At 43.6% G+C, this 20,642-nt stretch overlaps 1 protein-coding gene across 1 annotated transcript in view; it reads left to right on the plus strand.

Moving 5' to 3' along the window:
- SAMD12 (sterile alpha motif domain containing 12) overlaps nucleotides 1-13,014 on the plus strand; it is a 378,413-nt gene extending 365,399 nt beyond the window's left edge. Inside the window, exon 5 of the mRNA XM_032858433.1 lies at nucleotides 12,356-13,014. Coding sequence (XP_032714324.1) covers nucleotides 12,356-12,378 — 23 coding nt within the window. The 3' untranslated portion in view covers nucleotides 12,379-13,014. The remainder of the gene's footprint in view (nucleotides 1-12,355) is intronic.
- Nucleotides 13,015-20,642: the final 7,628 nt, after the last annotated feature.

Here is a 20,642-nt window from a genome sequence, read left to right on the forward strand (position 1 = left end):
TTTTAAATATGTTTGTTCTGAAGATGTGAATCTTAGCGTTTTTCCAATGAAGAAATTACTGGATTGCTCCACAGAGATGCCTTTGAGATTAAAATAAGATTAAATACAATAGCCAAACTATGGAAAGAACCTAGATGTCCATCAACAGACGAATGGATAAAGAAGATGTGGTATATATACACAATGGAATACTATGCAGCCATCAAAAGAAATGAAATCTTGCCGTTTGCGACGACGTGGATGGAACTAGAGGGTATCATGCTTAGCAAAATAAGTCAATCAGAGAAAGACAACTATCATATGATCTCCCTGATATGAGGGAGAGGAGATGCAACATGGGGGGTTAAGGGGGTAAGAGAAGAGTAAATGAAACAAGATGGGATTGGGAGGGAGACAAACCATAAGTGACTCTTAATCTCACAAAACAAACTGAGGGTTGATGGGGGGAGGGGGTTGGGAGAGGGGGGGTGGGGTTATGGACATTGGGGAGGGTATGTGCTATGGTGAGTGCTATCAAGTGTGTAAACCTGGCGATTCACAGACCTGTACCCCTGGGGATAAAAATATATGTTTATAAAAAATAAAATTAAAAAAAATAAGATTAAATAGACAAAGAGGGATATAGATGAACTTAAAAAAGAAAAAAAGAAAAAACGGAAGGAAAAAGAACTTGACTTACTCAGTTGACATCCTCCTCTGGGAGTGAGGTGGGAAGCAGAAGCAATGGGAGAAATTAGGAGACAGTCCCTCAGAATATAATCTGCCAACCGCTCCTGCCATTGTGGAGATGGAGGGGAATGTCAGTGGCAACTTGGATGGAACCTCAAGGCATATTTTCATGGTCTCGCATGACATTCATTGTTGTTTGTGCCAATGGATAGAGTTTTCTTCTGGAAGGTTCTGCGGGCTTTTACAGTGGCTGTTGGAATTTAATGACTTGAAATGCTTACCTCTGTCCAGTGCAAAGAATGGAATCACTGGGTTACCTCCTACTAATTGGCTGTACAAACGCGTCCCTGCTGAGAGCATCTGGCCTGATGATACTTTTTTCCCAGAAAAGCATCAAATCAGATCCCTGTGGTGCAAGATGGCAGCCGCTGTTGTCAGCAGTTCTCGTTCCAAACGGTCATAAAGTGGGTGAGGTTTTTGTCATTTTCCTGGGAAAATCATGCCCCGAGAGCCTGAAGTTATAGGTGTCCTGGGTTATCCCAGAGAATTTGTGGAGTTCAGATGCATGTATATACTGAAATTTCTTTTTCTTTTTAAAGATTTTACTTATTTACTCGACAGAGAGAAAGAAAGAGAGAGTGGGCACAAGAAAGAGGAGGGGCAGAGGGAGAGGGAGAAGCAGGCAGCCCAACACGGGGCTGGATCCCAGGACCCTGGGGTCATGACATGAGCTGCAGGCAGATGCTTAACCGACTGATCCCCCCCATGTACCCCTACACGGAAGCTCCTGAACCAGCTCCCATTAGAGAACAGTACTATGGCCCCCAAGCAAATTCTGCCCCTACTTTTAAGTAACTACTAACCTTACTCATGTAGCTTAGACAGTACGTTCATTCAACAGACACTTCAGGAGCCCCTTTGATATTCTAGGCTTTCTTCCACACACTGCAGAAGGACAAGAAGACATATTCTTTGGCTGAAGAAGCTTGGGTTCAGGAGCAGGGGTGCTTAGAGAGTGGTCCTAGCAACATCAGTGTCCCTGCAAGTTTGTTAGAAATGCACACTCATAGACACACTCCAGAGTGACTGAATCGGATTCTTTCCATGTGGGGCTCAAAATCTATGCCTTACCAAGCTCTCCAGGGGATTTCTTCATAGAATAAAGTGTGACGGGGCGCCTGGGTGGCTCAGTGGGTTAAAGCCTCTGCCTTGGGCTCAGGTCATGGTCCCAGGGTCCTGGGATTGAGCCCCACATCAGGCTCTCTGCTCAGCAGGGAGCCTGCTTCTCCCTCTCTCTCTCTGCCTACTTGTGATCTCTGTCAAATAAATAAATAGAATCTTTAAAAAAAAAAGAATAAAGTGTGACAAGTATTTGTTTATAGACTGACACATCATCAAGTGATTCTAATACAGTATGATACGTACAGTGATACAAATATGAAACTCCACGAGCCTCAAAGCCCCCCAGGCAACGCTGGGCATTTTAATAAATACTCAATGGAATGAATGTTGCTTGCTTGGTACATGAATCAACCTGTACAGATGAAAGAAGACTGGGACAGTGGAACATGCCTAGGTTCTGGGACTTTGAGTGGGCTGGATGGCTTGCTCAGGCCTCATGGCTCTTGTCTTGTCCCATTCTAAAATCCGATGTTTGGATCGCTGCCCTGGATTCTAGCCACGATGGTTGGTATTTTATTACATGAACCAAACAAGACTGTAAACCAAATTTCCCCTCGGTCTACACACTTTTCTCTATCCGAAGGACAAGTAACTGCTGTTTAAGTACTGGGGAAAGGACAGGGTGCTTCTGTGGAATTGTGGCCGGCGGGCCTCCTGAGAATCACATAGAGGTCTGCAGACCTACCCCTGGACATTCTGAATCCGTGGAAATGGGGAGAGGCTGGACAAGATTACGATTTTAAGAAGCTCCTTAAGATGAATCTGAGGCAGGCAGGTTTGAGAACCTGTGGCCGAAATGCCAGCATGGCTAAACCCTGGAACCCAGAGACTCAGTTTAACCCACAGGAACCAGAGTTGACTTCTGTTAGGTTTTGAGCCGCATAGAGTAGAAGAGCAGCTTTACTTGTAGCAGAGCAGTCAGGGAACAAGTACAGTGTCTTTGTTTTCTTTCCTTGGCTGAGGAAAAGGAGAGGGACAGCTTGCAGACAAGTGCATTCTTTCACTCGTGTGTGTGTGTGTGTGTGTGTGTGTGTGTGTGGCTTCATCTCTCGGCCTTCTAAAACCCCAGAGAGAGGTGGCAGCCCAAGCCAAGGAGGACTGCAAAGCCAGCTGCAGGAAGACTCCTCTTCCAGTATTTGGAGCCATTAGAGGGTGGGGGGATGGAGGCCAAGGCCTTGCTACCCCATCTAGCTATAAATACTTGCCTGAAAATGTTCCCCTGGGGCCTGGGGACTGCACATTTCCTGCTTAGCACTTCCAGAATCAACAGGCACTGACATGTCATAACCAGATCAAGGGTCATAGCCTGGCCTAACGCACAGTGTGTGTTCACCGACTTCCTTCGTCTGTGGAGTGAGGTCACAGCATCTACCTGCTCGAGTTGCTACACAGTAGATGCAGGTCGTTAGCGTGATGCTAAGCATGTGGTCAGTAGTCGGTTAACCTTGGTGCTTACTGTTATGGGCATTGTTGTCTACAGACTCAGTGTTAGTGTTCTCCAGAGAAGCAGAACCCGTAAGAGGTCTTCGTTCTTCAACAGCAGATAATAGCAGTATATCTGTATCTACCGATGTCTCTAATTATTGAGAGATAGACAAATCTATCTTGAAAGTACACATGGGGAGAGATGTCAGATGGATGGATGGATGGATGGATGGATGGATGGATAAAGGAGTTGTTATAAGGAACTGGCTCACACAATTATGGAGGCTGAGAAGGCCCAAGATCTGCAAGCTGGACACCCAAGAAAGCTGATGGTATAAGGTATAGTCCACATCTGACTCTGAGTTCAAAGTAAGAAGACCAGTGTCTCAACTCGGAGACAGAAAGACAGGCATAGAGAGTGAATTCTTCCTTTCTTGGCTTTTTTTTTTTTTTTTAGGAATTTTTTTTTTTTTTTTTTTTTTTTTTTTTTTTAATTCCAGTATAGTTAACAGTGTTTTATTAGTTTTGGTTGTACAGTGTAGTGATTCAGCAGTTCTATCCGTGACTCGTGACTCAGTGCTCAGCAGGGTAAGTGCACTCTTAATCCCCTTCACCTACTTCACCCATTCCCCCTCCCCCTCTGGTAATCATCCGTTCTCTCTAGTTTAGGGTCCGTTTTTTGGTTTGTCTCTTTTTTCTTTGTGCATTTATTTCATTTCTTAAATTCCACATATGAGTGAGATCACATGGTATTTGTCCTTCTCTGACTTATTCACTCAGCGTCATCCTCTCTAGATCCATCCATGTTGTTGCCAACGGCGGGATCTCATTCCTCTTCCTGGGGAATCCTTACTCAGCCTTTGTTCTCCTCAGGCCTTGCACTGATTGGATGGGGACCACCATCTACTGCACTCAGTCCACTGATTCATATGTTAATCTCATCCTGGACCACCCTCAACAGAACACACCCAGAATAATGTTTAACCTGATATCAGGGCACCCTGTGGCCCCGTGGGGTTGACACCTACAGCATCGCTGTAGTTTCCAGGTTACTAGGGTTTACGAGAAGTTACAAGCTAGTTTGTCTGCATCATCTATTTTCTCACTCGTAACCCAAGTCCTCTGCCAGGCTGATACTCATTTTGCCCAAGATTTGGACCTCGATTTTCATGCAGTCAGGGGGTTAGAGTTAATTTCTTAATCATACTCTCAGGGGGCAAACACTCCCCCCAGACTATGAGGGTGGGGGGTTGGGGGGGGCGGGGGCAGGCAGTGGCAATGAAACCAGCACAAGGACCCTTAGCAGGGCTGAGCTTTATTGCCACATAAATCCCTCTTTGTCCTTTTCTCTCCTGACTTCTCTCCTACATGCTTACTAATTAATTGAGCATACCTGTGTAAATCATCCAATCTTGATTCGTATAATGGTGTACCTGCAAGGGTTCTAAAAGTTAGAAATGATTTAGTATTAGAGGTTTTGATTACACTGAATATAAAATTAAATAAAGTGAGCAAATGATGAGTAGAAGGAGTGAGGTTTGAACTCAGCCTTACATCCTATGCACACAGCAGGCATGCTTACGTTGGTTTTATCTTGGCCTATTTTGGGAGTGATATATTTGGCTCACAACCAGGAAGAGAAGATAAACAAGGACCTGTATCCTCCAAACCAGCCACAGCACTATTGGCAGGTTGGGCTGGATAGTTCTTTGATGGGGGTGAGCCAGTGGGGGGAGGTCTGCCCTAACGCAATTCTAGGAGGTTTAGTAGGGTCTCTGGCCTCTACCCTCCGGATGCAGTAGTTACCCCCTAGTTGCGACAACCAAAAGTGTCTCTGGACAGTGCAGATGTCCCTTTGGGGTGTAGGAGGGATGGCACCCAGTGAAGAATTACTGCTTTAAACCTGGGAAAGATTTCAGACTGTTAAATAGGAATGCACGAGCTTTCTCTGGGTCAAAACTCTGATTTATGGCATTTTATGTATAGGCTTCCCATTTGATGAGCCTTCCGTTAAACACACCCGGCTACTTGCTTTCTCTCCGGCATTCCTATTGGGAGTTAAGGAATTTGCTTTCTTATTGAGTCAGGAAAGCGTTGTGGTGAGAACAGATCTAGGTTCTAGTCTCGGCCCTATACCCTCTAGAGTTAGGACTGTGAGGAGTTAATGAACCTGACTTCATTTTTTCCAGGTGTATTAAGATCTTATAATTCAGGCCTCAAAGATGGTAGTGAAGAGCCGAGTGACTGCCTGTAGAACTTTCATTTGGCCCACTGTAGCAGCTCAACAAATGTTAGTTCTGCTAACGCAGCTGTGGCTCTCACAACTTTGGAATGTGCCTCTCACACCTGACACATCAAAATGCAGTTCAGGTCCACTCCCAAAGTCCTCTAACTTGAGTCACATAAAAGACACTTTCAGGTAGAGGTTAGGACCCTTTTATTTATTTGTTTGTTTGCCTATTTTATGGCTCCTCCTTTTGAACGGAAGACACTAAACAACTCCTTTAAGAAATGGTCTTACTGCTTTCCTTCAGCCCGGGAGAGGTAAGGGCTGCCTGTGTACCGCATCTTTTCTTCCCACCAGCCTCTTGCGGCTGGGGTAGGGAAGAGGTGGGGCTGGATACATTCAGTCCCATGTCTGTTCTTGAATCCTCTGCCAGGTTGACTGTTGCCTCTCTGGCCCCTTCCTGCCTTTGATGTGAAATCTCCTTATCATGGAACTGTCTGTCAATGTCTGCACTCATTTAGAGGAGAGTGGAAGCCAGGGAATGTTGACTGTGGTCTTGGCAGGCGAGGATAGTGTTACCCTTCTCCTGAAGGGTACAAAGGCTTGACACTACCCCCCGCACTCCCCCCACCACCACCCTCCATGGTGTTTCTTTTTCCCGGCCCCCAGCTGTGATGTTGGAACATTGCCTTATTTGTATTTCTTGTTGCTCTAAGGAATTTGGGGAATGTGTGGTGATAATAATAATAAATAGTAGCCATCACTCAGCAGATAGTTGCTATTGGCAAAACACCATGCAGAGTGTTTTTTCTGTGAGCCCCCGTTATCATTCCAACAACCCAGAAAGGTGGGGATTCCGATCACCATTTTAAAGGTGAGGAAACTGGGGCTGGACAAATTCATGTTTTCAACATAGTATGGCTGGGATGTCAACCCAGATCTGCCTGATTGCAGAGCCCATGCCCTTAATCACTGGACTTAAATGCTTCTCTGCTCAACCCAGACTCTGGAGCCACTGGATTAGAAGGTGATTAGTTCCCAGAATGCCGGAATCGTCATGTTGACCCACCAAGCAGAGATCTGAGAAAGAGCCCTTTACCAAGAGTGAGCTGCAAAGCCATACAGAGCCGGCACTGGCATGCACACGTGTCTTCAGTCCTTAGGTGGCAAGAAAGGAACTGAAGTGATCCCCCTCTCCATTACGCAGGCCTGAGCTACAGGATGAAATGTCCTATAAAATTAGGCATTGATTTAAGCCAGAAAGAATGAAAAGGGAAAAAAAAAAATTTGTCTTCTCCAACATCATTCCTTTCTTCATTAATTTCACTATTCATTTAGCACTTTCTGTATACCTGCTACTTTGCGCTAGGAAGACACATGCTCAAAAGACATGGCACCAACCTCAAAAAATTTAGGAGAGATGGATACAGTAAATTGTTCCTGGTGGGTTTGGTTTCAGATGCCATGCTGGCTGATGGGGGCTGCTGTCAGCTACATCTAGGGGAAAGATGGCTTGGTAAAGAATGCAACATGTAAGGTGGTCTCGGAAAATGGAGGGCTAAGTGTTCACTAGTGTTAGAGGGTGTGCGAAGAAGGCTCCCTACCCAAGAGGAAAGGCTGAGCAAAGGCTGTGAACGAGTCCATGTATATGAGGAGCTGGAAGGAATCTTGGATGGCCAAAGCCCAGGGGATGGAACCCAAAAAGTTCACCCCTTCCTCCCTTGAAAGAGCCAGAGCCATCAAATGCAACCTGCCAATTTGCATGTTGACCTCAGGTTGCTTCCCTATACCTGAAGACACCATTCCAGTTGCAGACCAAAGAAGTCTTGAGCAAAGGGATGACAGCAGAGCCCTTACCTGTGTACCTCTGTGATAGGAAGACAGTGGCTCAAGCCTTACCCTAGGCAAACACCTTCACATACAACCTGAGTCAACAGAGGCCCCTTGCTGCCTCATAAAGCCCAACTCAATGCGGTGACACATTCAAATGAAAGACAATGAGGCACAACAGCATCAAAGAGCACTGAATTCTCAACACACACAAAACAGACAATCATATTAAAAAATGGGCAGAAGATATGAACAGACACTTCCCCAATGAAGACATACAAATGGCTATCAGGCACATGAAAAAATGTTCATCATCACTAGCCATCAGGGAGATTCAAATTAAAACCACATTGAGATACCACCTTACACCAGTTAGAATGGCCAAAATTAGCAAGACAGGAAACAACATGTGTTGGAGAGGATCTGGAGAAAGGGAAACCCTCTTACACTGTTGGTGGGAATCCAAGTTGGTGCAGCCACTTTGGAGAACAGTGTGGAGATTCCTCAAGAAATTAAAAATAGAGCTTCCCTATGGCCCTGCAATTGCACTACTGGGTATTTACCCCAAAGATACAGATGTCGTGAAAAGAAGGGCCATCTGTACCCCGATGTTTATAGCAGCAATGGCCACAGTCGCCAAACTGTGGAAAGAACCAAGATGCCCTTCAACGGACGAATGGATAAGGAAGATGTGGTCCATATACACTATGGAGTATTATGCCTCCATCAGAAAGGATGAATACCCAACTTTTACATCAACATGGACGGGACTGGAAGAGATTATGCTGAGTGAAATAAGTCAAGCAGAGAGAGTCAATAATCATATGGTTTCACTTATTTGTGGAGCATAACAAATAGCATGGAGGACAAGGGGAGATGGAGAGGAGAAGGGAGTTGAGGGAAATTGGAAGGCAAGTTGAACCAAGAGAGACTATGGACTCTGAAAAACAATCTGAGGGTTTTGAAGGGGCAGGGGGTGGGAAGTTGGGGGAACCAGGTGGTGGGTATTAGAGAGGGCACGGATTGCATGGAGCACTGGGTGTGGTGCAAAAACAATGAATATTATTACGCTGAAAAGAAATTTTTAAAAAAAGCACTGAATTCTTTACTGATTCCATGGAAAGATGGTCAAGGGGGCATGACGCCATAGCACACTCTTCTCCTTGGCCAGCCCTTTTCCGAAGGCCTGACTTAGAGGGCAGCCCTCACTTTGAGTCCCCTGTGTCACTCCCAAAACTCCCATTTTGTTTCTCAGCGGCTTCTACTACTGTGTGTGTCCACGCCTTAGAGGAGTAGCCCTCTGTTCTTCCTATCATCTCTGTCTTTGTCATATAAATTTAAGTCTTCAATTTTCTTCTGTGCCCAGCAAGGCCCCTTATTGTGCTGAGTGGGCTTATGGTTGTGGATAAACACAGAAACCTACTTAGGAGAGAGGAGAATGGGAAAGGTTCTGAATATTTATACTTGATATATGTGTCCCAGTCATTCCTGCACATCACTAGAATGGGAAATACCTAAGACTGAGTACAGTACTTGGGTACTGAGTACAGTACACAAGCTGTATGACCTTGGTGAGTAATACCTCTGGGCCTTAATTTCTTTATCCATAAAATGGGACTATTCCTACCTATCCTAAGAAGTGCACAGGGGAACAACAGTTGAAAGAGCTTTGAAATACAATGGGCTCATCTTATGTTCATGTAAGGTTATTAGAGCCTAAAACTAGACACATCCGCTTTCTAAAGGCTATTACAGGTTCATGTGAAAAACGTGGTTATTTAGAAAAGCAACAACTATGATAACCTAGTTATCAGCTCCTGATTCAGGATCCAATATAGAGATCCAATATAATTAATTAGGTTCCCTATTATCAGTAATTCACTTCTAAATTTTATTTTATGGTTACTCTTAAAAATAGTTTTCTAAAGTTACACATTTTACCAGAGCTGATTTCTTTAAATTAGTTTCAGAGGTAGAGTTTAGTGATTCATCAGTTGCATATAATACCCAGTGCTCATTACATTACTTGCCCTCCTTAATGCCCATCACCCAGTTACCCCATCCCCCCACCTGCCTCCCCTCCAGCAACCCTCAGTTTGTTTCCTAGAGTTAAGAGTCTCCTGTGGTTTGTCTTCCTCTTTGATTTTGTCTTATTTTATTTTTCCATCCCTTCCCCTATGTTCATCTGTTTTGTTTTTAAATTCTACATATGAGTGAAATCATATGATATTTGTCTTACTCTGACTTATTTCACTCAACATAATACCCTCTATTTCCATCCACATCTTTGCAAATGGCAAGACATCATTCTTTTTGATGGCTGAGTGATATTCCATTGTGTATTTATATACCATATCTTCTGTTGGTAGACATCTTGGGCTCTTTCCATAGTTTGGCTATTGTGGACATTGCTGCTAAAAACACTGGGGTATAGGTGCCCCTATGAATCATAATGTTTGTATCCTTTGGGTAAATACCTTGTGGGGAAATTGCTAGGTCATAGGGTAGCTGTATTTTTTTTTAGGAACCTCCACACTGTTTTCCAGAGTAGCTGTACCAGTTTGCATTTCCCCCAACAGTGTAAGAGGGTTCCCCTTTATCCACATCCTCGCCAGCATCTGTTGTTTCCTCAATTACTAATTTTAGCCATTCTGCCAGTATAAGGTGGTATCTTATTGTGGTTTTGATTCGTATTTCCCTGATGCTGAGTGATATTGAACATTTTTTCATGTGTCTGTTGGCCGTTTGTATGTCTTCTTTGGAGAAATGTCTGTTCATGTCTTCTGCCCATTTCTTGACTGGATTATTTGTTCTTTGGGTGTTGAGTTTGATAAATTCTTTATGGATTTTGGATACTAGCCCTTTATCTGATAAGGCATTTGCAAATATTTTCTCCCATTCTGTAGGTTGTCTTTTAGTTTTGTTGACTGTTTCCTTTGTTGTGCAAAACTTTGTATCTTGAAGAAATCCCAATAGTTCATTTTTGCTTTTGTTTCCCTTACTTTTGAAGACTTGTCTAGCAAGAAGTTGCTGCAGCCAGGGTCAAAGAGGTTGCTATCCATGTTCTCCTCTAGGGTCTTTGATGGTTTCTTGTCTCACATTTAGGTCTTTCAACCATTTTGAGTTTATTTTTGTGTATGGTATAAGAAGATGGTCCAGTTTCATTCTTCTGCATGTCACTCCCCAATTTTCCCACCACTATTTGTTGAAGAGACTGTCTTTTTTCCATTGGATATTTTTTCCTGCTTTGGCAAAGATTAGTTGACCATAGAGTTGAGGGTCCATTTCTGGGTTCTCTACTCTAGGGCTGATTTTAGCAAAAATCCCAGAAGGATGCTATACTGTGTCTGGTTCCCAGAAATCTGTGTGGAACTTCTAGGCTGCACTGTTCCTTGCTGGCTGACCTGGATAGAAGGTTCATATTCATCTTGGTTTCTATTCCCACTTCAGTATGACTGGAGTGTTATCTTTTAATGGAACTGCAAAGTAGTTATTTTGGAGGTCGTATTAGTAATAGTATGGATGCTTAGGCTAGTCAGTGCTCCTTGGTCACATCTGCATTCTTGTGAACCTAATTTTTGTGGTTTTGCCATATATTTAAGGCAACAATAATAAAAATCCTGGCATCTTCATCATCTCACTTAGAGTTCTTTTCTACGCATATGTGTAAGTTTTGCACTGTAGTGTGTCGTAACTGTTGACCACATAGCTACATAATCATCATAATTATTACTTTGGTAGTCACACAGGCATCCATCTTGTTAGTGCACTGTCATTTACTTAACCTACATTTTCAACAATGGGAGACTCATTTTCCAATTTTTCCTCTATTACAAATAACCTTTAGGTTATATATCTGTGCATATAGTTTCTCTCATTTTTTTAGATTATTTCCTTAGGATACACTTCTTGAATGGGAACAGTGACTCAAAGAATGTGAATTTTTAATAGTTTCTAAATAAATTGACATTATTTTTCCAATTTGCAATGCCATCAGCAATATATTAGTATTCTACTTTCATTATAACCTTATCAGTAGCATTACTATTTTATATTTAGTATGCTTAAATAGTACCTTACTTTTGTGTTTCCATTTTCTCAAAAATAGCAAGTTTTAATCAAACATTTGTTTATAAATTGTACGTTCTCTCGAAAAGCCTCAGTAGTTTTTTTTTTTTTCTTTTTTTAACATCAAGAGCTCTTGGCTTTGTTTCTCTCCCATTGCCCAAGAGTTTTGTGTATTAAATAAAGCTGATGTTGGTATGTTTCTAACAAAATATTCAGTGGCACTCCCATATCAATAAATAAGCACCTGTGTATAAGGAACTATGTGGAGGACTCAGATAAAATGATAGGAAATTTGTAAAATAAAGAGTTGCAAAACCCAGGAAGATATATCTGCACCAAAGTCAAATGCGAGGTTGCCATACAGGTCATTCAATCTCTGGTCAGACTTTGATGACTTTCTCTGTCCCTGACCTGCTGCTCAGCCAGTCTCACTTTTCAACTAGCAAACTCAGGAGCTCCAGCCATACTGCTTCCAACGTTTCCTTCTAAGTTTTATCCCAGGAAAGCTGCCTGATAAAGAAAACCACTATTACCCCACCTCGCATGCACATGCACATGCACATGCACACACAAATGTTTTCATTCCACTCCCAATATGATCCCGTTCCCAATCAGGTAAATACATGAAACTCCATAATGTGCAAAATGGTTTCCCAAATCACAGACCAGTGGGGGACGAAGGCAGTTCCAGAGATCTGATTTTGCCTTGCCTTCCAGGCACCTTTGCCAGTCCCTGAGACAGATGTCTTCCATGTCCTGCCAAATGGTGAAAGAACATTCCAAGAAGACAGACCACCCTAAATTTGTCCTGGAGTTGAGCAACTATTATCTCTGTTCGAGATCTCTTTTTGACCTGAGGATGTCAGAGTTTGTTTGAGTAGGATAATTGCTACATACCAGTAACTGGGAACATAAAGAAATGACTCACTGTGTTTCTCCCTTTTCCTCTTACAGCCTCAACCGAGGGTTCTCCATAAACGTGGTTAGCCTTCCAAGCTGCTGTCCTGCCAGTTGATATGAACGTGGCCTGTTCCTCACAGAAAGACTAACTCATGGCACTGCCAGAAGATCTCCATGGAGCACTGACAGATTAACCAGATTAACTGAAAAAACTCCCATTCAGTCAAGATCATGGGCTTTGAAAAATCTTAGTTTGCTGTGGATTTTAAAATGAGGTGCATAATACACAGTGCCAACTTGCTCCAAGTGGTCATTGGCAGACCATTAGCTGGAAAATTGCTTCCAGTTTTCATCACTGTGCATAACTCAAGCTCCCTTAGGGGAGCTGTCTGTGCCCTTCACTAGAAGTCCTATTTTAGCATGGCAACTACTGGATTATTTTATTATGTGTGCAGATGGCATGATATGTTAGACAAAAAAAAAATCACAGCAGTTCTGCAATCTCAGTGGAAGCGTTCACGATACTCTGCCCTGGTAGGAATGTAAACATGTCTTGATTATGTTAGTTACGATGTCTAAAGGTATTCTGTCCAACTCTTAAGCACTTTACATGAGAACACGACACCAAAACCAATCAGCACGTCCAGTACATGTGGGAAAACAAGTATTCTCCCTCTCTCTCTCTCTCTCTCTCTCTCTCTTTTTTCCTTTTATAAATCTTGTCTTTTTTCTGGCTCAGACTGTCCAAGACAAGCTCTGCTCCCGACGTATCCGCAGTCATACATTGGGGTAACCATGGCCATGATACCGTTCGACTTGACCTGTCGATACTTTACGCAACCAGTTGGGTTTCTTGCTGTGCCAAAGGGGAGGAGAAGAGGTCTGGTGGTTGAAGTATCTTAGGTCTTGGTTCCTGGTACCGGGGCCCAACTCAGCACATCTACACTCAGACAAACACAGGAGGCTTCTAGGTGGCCAGGGTACACATTCGCTCTTTCTACAGCAGAACGTTTTCAGAGAACAAAAGGGGGTGGCTCTTTAGTCAAAGACCGTGGTGGGTTGAGGGAAAGGGCAGCAGAATGCAGTTTTCCTGTGTGGTCTGACTTTATAACTTTAGAAAACTTTTTAGGTCAAGTTTAAATCACAGCTCTCAGAAGAGGGGGAATAGCAAGTGTCCCTCTGCGAGCCTAAAGAAGGGAAAGGGCCCAGTCCACACCAGGTTGCTGCCTCAGTAGGGAACCTACTAGTCCCCTTTAATCCTTTCTGGGATTATATCCACAATTAAATTTTTTTTTTTTTACTATGTCTTACAACAAAGCACAGTCAACCCAGTTATTGCTTGTCTTTGGGCATTAGAGAGACGTCCATATTGGCCAACCCTACCTAATGTTTTAGCTTTTTTTTTCCCCCTGGAAATAGAAACTTGACTGAGTTGAAAATTCAGCAGATATATTCTGCATACCCACAATCCTAGTCTGGGACTGACAGGTGTTGGAGGCTTTTCTTTAAATATGCGTACCCACCCTGGGATCCTGCTAGCACAAGGAAGTTTGGCATTTTGGGGTGGGGGAGCTGCCATACACACACTCATGGTCTGCTCTCCCCTTGTGGAGGGGGTTGGATCTCAGGAAATTGACAGCACATTGGAAAATGCCCCCAGCTGAGATCTGGAAAGTTGACAGGAGAAGAGAAAGAGACCCAAATATGCAGGTGAGTCATCCGGTAGGAGTCCTCCCTTTAGGCTGTGTTGCCGCAGAAGGGGGCTTCCGAGAGGGAACTCGGAGGAGTGTCAGTCACCATCAAGATCTGGCCTTTCACGGGTCAGCACCAGGACCATCAGGCTCTCACAAACCATAATTCTTTACAAATCCAGAATCGGGCAGCCAAACCATGACTGTAAGAGCCCCTGGAGAGAACACTCTGCTCTCTCCCGCCCACCCCCTGAGCATCCATTCCAACAGCAAGGCTTCCTTCTTCTTTCATCCTTTCTTTTATTTAGCAAGGAGCTAAATAAAAGTGTTGAGCACCTACTACGTGCCAAGCGTTGCATTGGGATATCAATAGAGTATAAGGCCAACTCTCCATGCCCTTCTGAAACAGTATCTGCTCCCCCTAGACAGTGTCCCCATCCTGGCTTTCCCACAGTACAGACAGAATTCAGACAGCATTCACCCCCACCAGAGTACGCTCACAAAATGCACATGGCAGCAGGCAGCCCTCTTGGCCAAGGAAGGAGACAATGGAGGAAGAGGTAGTACAGCATCAGGTCACATGTTACCATCCTTGTGTACAGCCAAGCCTTCCTGGGCCCGGCCTTGTCTTCCTAAATCAGCTTTCAGTTGCGCTCTTAGCTGTTCACCCTGGCCATCTGTGTTCCCCTCCTCTATACAGGCACAACCTGCTGGTCACGATGCTGGATTCTCTGAAGTTCCAGTTCTCAGCGGGGTCCTGGAGACCCATAATAGGGTCTCCGGAGTCCAAAAGAACTGTCAGGTGCTGAGGTCCTGTAGCTGGGAATTCATTGGTTTATGAATTCAGGGTCATTCCGAAACTATGACTAACAACCCTGAAAGACTGCACACACCTTATGGTACAGATGGTCATTAAATGATGGTGGTTCATCCTTCCTTCCTTTGGCTTTCACAAAATATGTTCTGAACAATTAAATAAGGAGAGTTTCCTATACGTTTTTTTTTTCAGTCGAAAGTGTACTGACAGATTATTAAAGGGTGATGGGTAAGGGTGGAGATGAGGAAAGGCAAACCTGAAGACCATGAAAGAACCCAGTTGAAGATGGCATCTCTATAAATGCCTTAATTCCTGGTGTACTAGGTATTTGTGTATGAGCTGCGACGTGTTTTCCAAACCGTCAACCTCATTTTGAAGTCATCTGGCAGGGGGGAATGGTTTTCGAAACATGGCGGGATAAGAATCTGAGCGGTCACTTGTTAAACCAGCAAAATGGAGAAATGACTTCCTTCCCAGCCTTCGGGGTCTTAGTTCTGTGTTGATCCACAATTTCCCCGTCATTACTTCCTGCTGTGCTGTCCCTTCTTCCCAAGATGTGTGGAGGAAATTTTACCTCCCAGAAGTTCAGGAATGGCTGTGGGGAGTTTTGTTTAAGGAGGCAGCGGGAGACCAGGAGGTAAGGGATAAATATTTTGATGTCTAAGGGCTATAAACTGTTGATGCTTAACTTTTCCTTTTACTTAAACCTCTGCTATACCTTTTATTGAAAGGCTGACACCCATACCTGTGCAGGAAAGACACTCTTGGGAATGAACAGAAATGAATAATTATCAGACTCTCTGGGGTGCCAAGGGGATTAGCTTGTTCCAGTTTCAGAACTGAATTTAAAATACAGAGCTTCAGTAGTTCTGCTAGGGCGAAAAGCAAATCACTTCAGTAGTTTAAGACATACCTAGGGGCTAGAGATCCTATAAACTTTCTTATGGGTAATGGCGTCCCTTCAGACCCCTGCTCAGGCGCTATGAGCTGTGTAACTGCACGTTTGACTTCTACCTCCAGAACAGGGGAAGCAACCCCAGCTTCTCTCCAAAGTCACTCCTCAGCTGTTCAGACAAGGTAAACAGTCCCTATTCTGAGGGAATTCTGCCGTGTTTTAACACTCAAGGGGAAAAGGAATATCAACTCTACTGAAGAGTATAATCTGAGGAGAGACTCGTCTAATGGATTTACCCCAGTGTTGCTTGCGAAGGCTTGCTTTGTCTGCAAATGTCACAGGGACTGATTTTGGAAAGGAACAATAAAAGTCTCTCAGAAAACTTTCCCAGACCCCCTTAGCATTTTAGCTTTACCCAAACCTCCTCTTCTCTGTGCCATTAGCAGCTTCATTCTTTGTGATGTTTTCCTCTACATTCTTTGGAGTAATTTTGTTACTTGACAACTAGACTTAAGATTGCCGCAGACTCTTTTTTAAAAAGCTAGTGTTTGAAAATGACATAAATTCTTTTACGCCTTAAAGGCTGTTTTTATTCACCTCTCCCACAACCCTCTCCACTCCACTCTTTTGCTTTTTTTTTTTTTTCTTTTTTTTTTTTTTTTTTTTTGCTTTTAATCTTTCGTTTAAAAAAATTCCTTGGGTAGACTTTGAGTCTGAAGAACTCAAACGGAAAAACTTAGCATTCCCCCTTTTCCCCAGTACTGACTAATAATTCCTTCTTCTGCTTGATCTCGGTGAGGGCTTGCTGTCCAGACAGCAGTGGGATGTGCGTTCCCGTCTCTAGGGAATGACCGGTGAAAGCTGCTCACCGACACAGAGCCCATGAGATTATGAGGGAGGGTAGACCAAGAGGTGCTTCTGCTCAGGGCACAGCTGGGGACTCTATTTCAAAGACAACAAGGTCCTGCTCCTCTGTTTCTTTAGCTCTGCATCTCATCCCGGAGCCAGAGAACTGTCTTAGGAATTCGGCTTTATCAGTGTGCATGATTCCTGGTACCACTGCACACCTTTGGGTCAAATAGAGCCCCATTTCCATTATTTTGCTCTGGTGACTTACTCCTGTGGAGAGATGGGGACATTCTTTGGACAGTGAATCAGCTGTGGGAAGCTTGAGGAAAAAGTTGGCCTTGTGCACGTGAAGGTTCTGCCGCACCTTAATGAAAAAACAAAGTAGATCCTTCTCTGGAGATTCTTGTGTGGGAAGGTGGCTTAGAGGGATGGTATCCATGCTGGTTTTCTTCTGGCCAGCACCTTGGCCCTGCAGGGAATGTTCTGGGGGTGGGGATAGGGTATGGAGCACCATTTCTAAGATCTAAATTAGAAGCGGAAGTTCACCTATAAGATAAAAGTTAAGGGGAAGTGCCAGTGATTATGGGACCAGTTTTAGACCTCCTGCCCAACAGCACAAAGACTGACAAATGACTTCCTCAGGACAGCAGAAAATGGGTGTAAAGGGCTTTGTAAGATTGGAGTTTTGAGCACCATGTAGGGCGATTTTACAATCTCAAAGAGCCCCAAGTGTTCTTACTTCAGAGCCTCCCTTCCCCAATTACATCAAGCACAAAAAGGCACCAACAACATACACCTAAAAAAATTTCAACGTAACCCTATGACTTGCACCGAATTGCAGTTGACTGGTTGCCCTAATGTTAAGTGTTGTAGATACATTCTTTGACTCTACAATATTCTTTTCATATTTCAGAGCCGATGGTTCTGGGATTTCATTTCTTTAATGGCTTGTCTTGTTGCTGCTGTCGTTGTTCCAAACCTCCAACATTTCCAGGCGGCTTGGGAAGGCTCTTAAACCCAGGCCTTTGCGCCTCCAGTGCAGTGACACAAACAGCCCTACCAACGTGAATGCCGTGGAGACTCTGACATTAATCCAGCTGGAGACGCTAACCCCCGGAGCCAGGAAGACACTGAAGACCCCTGCTGGTTGCTTTCTGCATTGCTTAGAACCTTTCGCATTTCCGTTGTTTGGATCAAAGGAAATAAACGGGCTGTTCTCCACGTGGCTTTGCCCCATTAGCACACACACCACGATCGAATTCGAAGCTGGGTGTATAGGCAAGAGCTTGCAGATCTGTTTTGTGTGATTGTATTTAGACACCACTCCCCCCAAATTCTATAGCAACGTATTGAGGAGCTTTACTCTGTCAAAACAAACAATTCTAAAACAAGAGACTCTTATTAGGTCATTATTTCTCCCGCAGTGGGGGGACTGGTTTTGTGACATGCCTCTGAAGAAATACTTGGCTGCCATTAAATGCGAGGGTCTGGTGGTTTCCCTGTTCCACAGATTGATGGGGTCCTTTTCCCATCCCACAGAGGAAGTTGGCCTGGTCTCCCCCCGGAAATAGCACAACAACCATGAAGCTCTGGGTAGTCTCCCTATGCATGCATAATTTTAAGAGTATGATTTGGACTGAGCCTGGCCATGGTCTTTGATTATGTGACCCCCTAAATCAATTTGAATTCTTTACACAAATAGAAATATATATTCTATATATTTTTCTTTTTTTTTTAATTGCCCACCATCCACTGCATTTAATGCGTTTGCACTGGGAGCTGCCTGCTGACTCTGTGGCAACTTTGAACAGTTCCCATACCTATTTCCCATACAGGAGAGGACCGAGAACGTTTCCCCACACACCAGCTGCAGAAGTTTGGAAGTGTGTGACCAAGTTCTTTTCACATCAACAGGCCTCGGTTTATAGGAGGTAAACTTAAAAAAGAGAATGGGATTGGGTGGAGAGGTGGGGAGGGGCTGGAGGGGCACAGAGTGGTGTTTGAACACAGGAATCATCGTCTTTTCCATTGTACTGCAACTCTCATCTCCAGTCACCAGAAAGAGATGCATTAGCCTCTCCAGTGAGTGTTGCCCCCCTCTCCACTGGTGGGTCATTGGGGTTCCATTCCCTTAAACTCACATGTAGGCAATTTGAGGCTCTGTGGGTCTGGGAATGGTTTGTCCATCACTACTTTTCCTCCGCCATTAGAAAAATGCTATCCCTACAAGGCCGTGTTTGACGAGACCGTGGCTTGGGTAACGAAGTTCACTGTGCATTGAGCTGAGTAACGTTAAGCTCTGGACTTGGCACTGTAAGTCCCAGTCATGACTGACCCAGAAGCAACCAGTCGGCTGAAAAGCCAAGCCAGCGCCCATGTTTTGAAACTAATTCGACCAAAATTCTTGTGCCATTAAACCATACTACTGTAGTTCCAATTAATCTAGCTCTTTAATATCATCAGCCACTAAATGAAATAGCTGTACCCAAAACTTTAGAAAAGATCAATATTGTAACAAAATCACATTATTTGCAGTAAATCGCACCTGAGAAAAGAAAATATTGATCTGTTGTGGTTTATACTTGAGTTATTCTTAGGCCTTTGTGGATCTGGCACTGCTCTGAGAAAAGGGAAGAAGAGGTTTTGAATTCAAGAATACTAGGATTCAGTGGAAATTGGCCATCTCTCTGGGCTTCTGCTCATCTGTCCCGCATCAGCAGACAAGGTGGTTCACAGGCTGGAATGAGCTAAGGGATGGTGTCCCAGATCCCTAATAGAAAGCACAGTGACCTGGGCTTTAATTGTGAGCCCTTTCTCTTTCTGTTTTCTCCTGGTAGCTGGTATTCCTGAGAGCCCATCCTGGGTTTAGAAAAGAAAGAAGGATAAGAAAGTAACAATCAGCATCTTGCATACACACACAAGCTTTTTCTAATACAGGGAAACTGGTCTGCAGAGCCCATGGCCTAGGTGCCCATGTATCTCCACTTCTATGTTACCGTTGACCCAGCCAAGGGAGAGCGTCTCAGGTTCAGTTTAGTGCAGGGGAAAATCACCAATCGCCAGGTTGGGGAAGACCAATGAAAGTGTGAAGTTGACAAGCTGAGGGTCACGGGAAGCAGAGAGCCTCTTTGAACGTCATTGATGAGCTGCTGTATATTAGTATTTGTCCTAGGCAAGAAAGAGTAAGAAAAATCACACGACGTGAACTGAATGGAAGACCGGTGCTCTCAGTAAGGTGTGAGGGGGACAAAATCTCATGAAAAAACTGGTTCACAGTTTTATAAACACTAACAAACATGGCTATAAAAGCACATTTCATAATACAAAAGCCTATATAGAGGGTAGACATTTTTATAGCTTCCTTAAGTGAGTAGTTAAACCAGCAGTCTGAATTCTCTTAGTCCCCAAACAGTGGTTAATTAAATAAGCATTTTCCTTATCCATTGCCCACATCTGTAGTTTTTTGTTTTTGTTTTTGTTTTTCCTCTATGCACCCTACAAAAACTCCCAGGACTAGGCTTAGGAGGACTCAAGCAAGTTACATGGTAAAATCAGAGTGCCTTTTCTGTTCGATGTTCACTTTGGTTCCCTGGGTTCCCAGGGCATACAATGTTTAGAAACTTTTTTCTCTAAACATAAGAATTATTGTGCACCACAATCTTGAACCAACAATTTCCATATCTTAAGCAGCTATCAACTTGCCAATTCCCTCTGGGTCTCCTTTATATTTTCTTATAATGTTTCTTTCTGTTTTGGGTTGTCGTCAAAAAGAGTTGGGGGGCATGTTTCTTTTTAAATTGATAGAAATGAAACTGTACAGATTTTTGCCCCCTTGTATCCATAAGCATGATCTCTATCGGGCTTGAAAATCTGCTTTATCATTTTGTATATTGGACTATTTTGTATTCAGCATTACTTGATTCCTTATGTGCATGGCAATGTATTAAAATATGGGATTTCTATTACCGTGTAAAAGTGTTTTGATTCTGATTTTCAACATATATCCTTAGAAAAAAATTACATTAAACTTTTTATTTCTGTTTTCTTCAGCTCATCAGCTTTGCAGAAGGAAAAGAAAAGTTAACAGCA

Source organism: Lontra canadensis, unplaced genomic scaffold, assembly GCF_010015895.1.
Source record: "Lontra canadensis isolate GAN:19392208 unplaced genomic scaffold, GSC_riverotter_1.0 scaffold15, whole genome shotgun sequence".
Lineage (NCBI taxonomy): Eukaryota > Metazoa > Chordata > Mammalia > Carnivora > Mustelidae > Lontra > Lontra canadensis.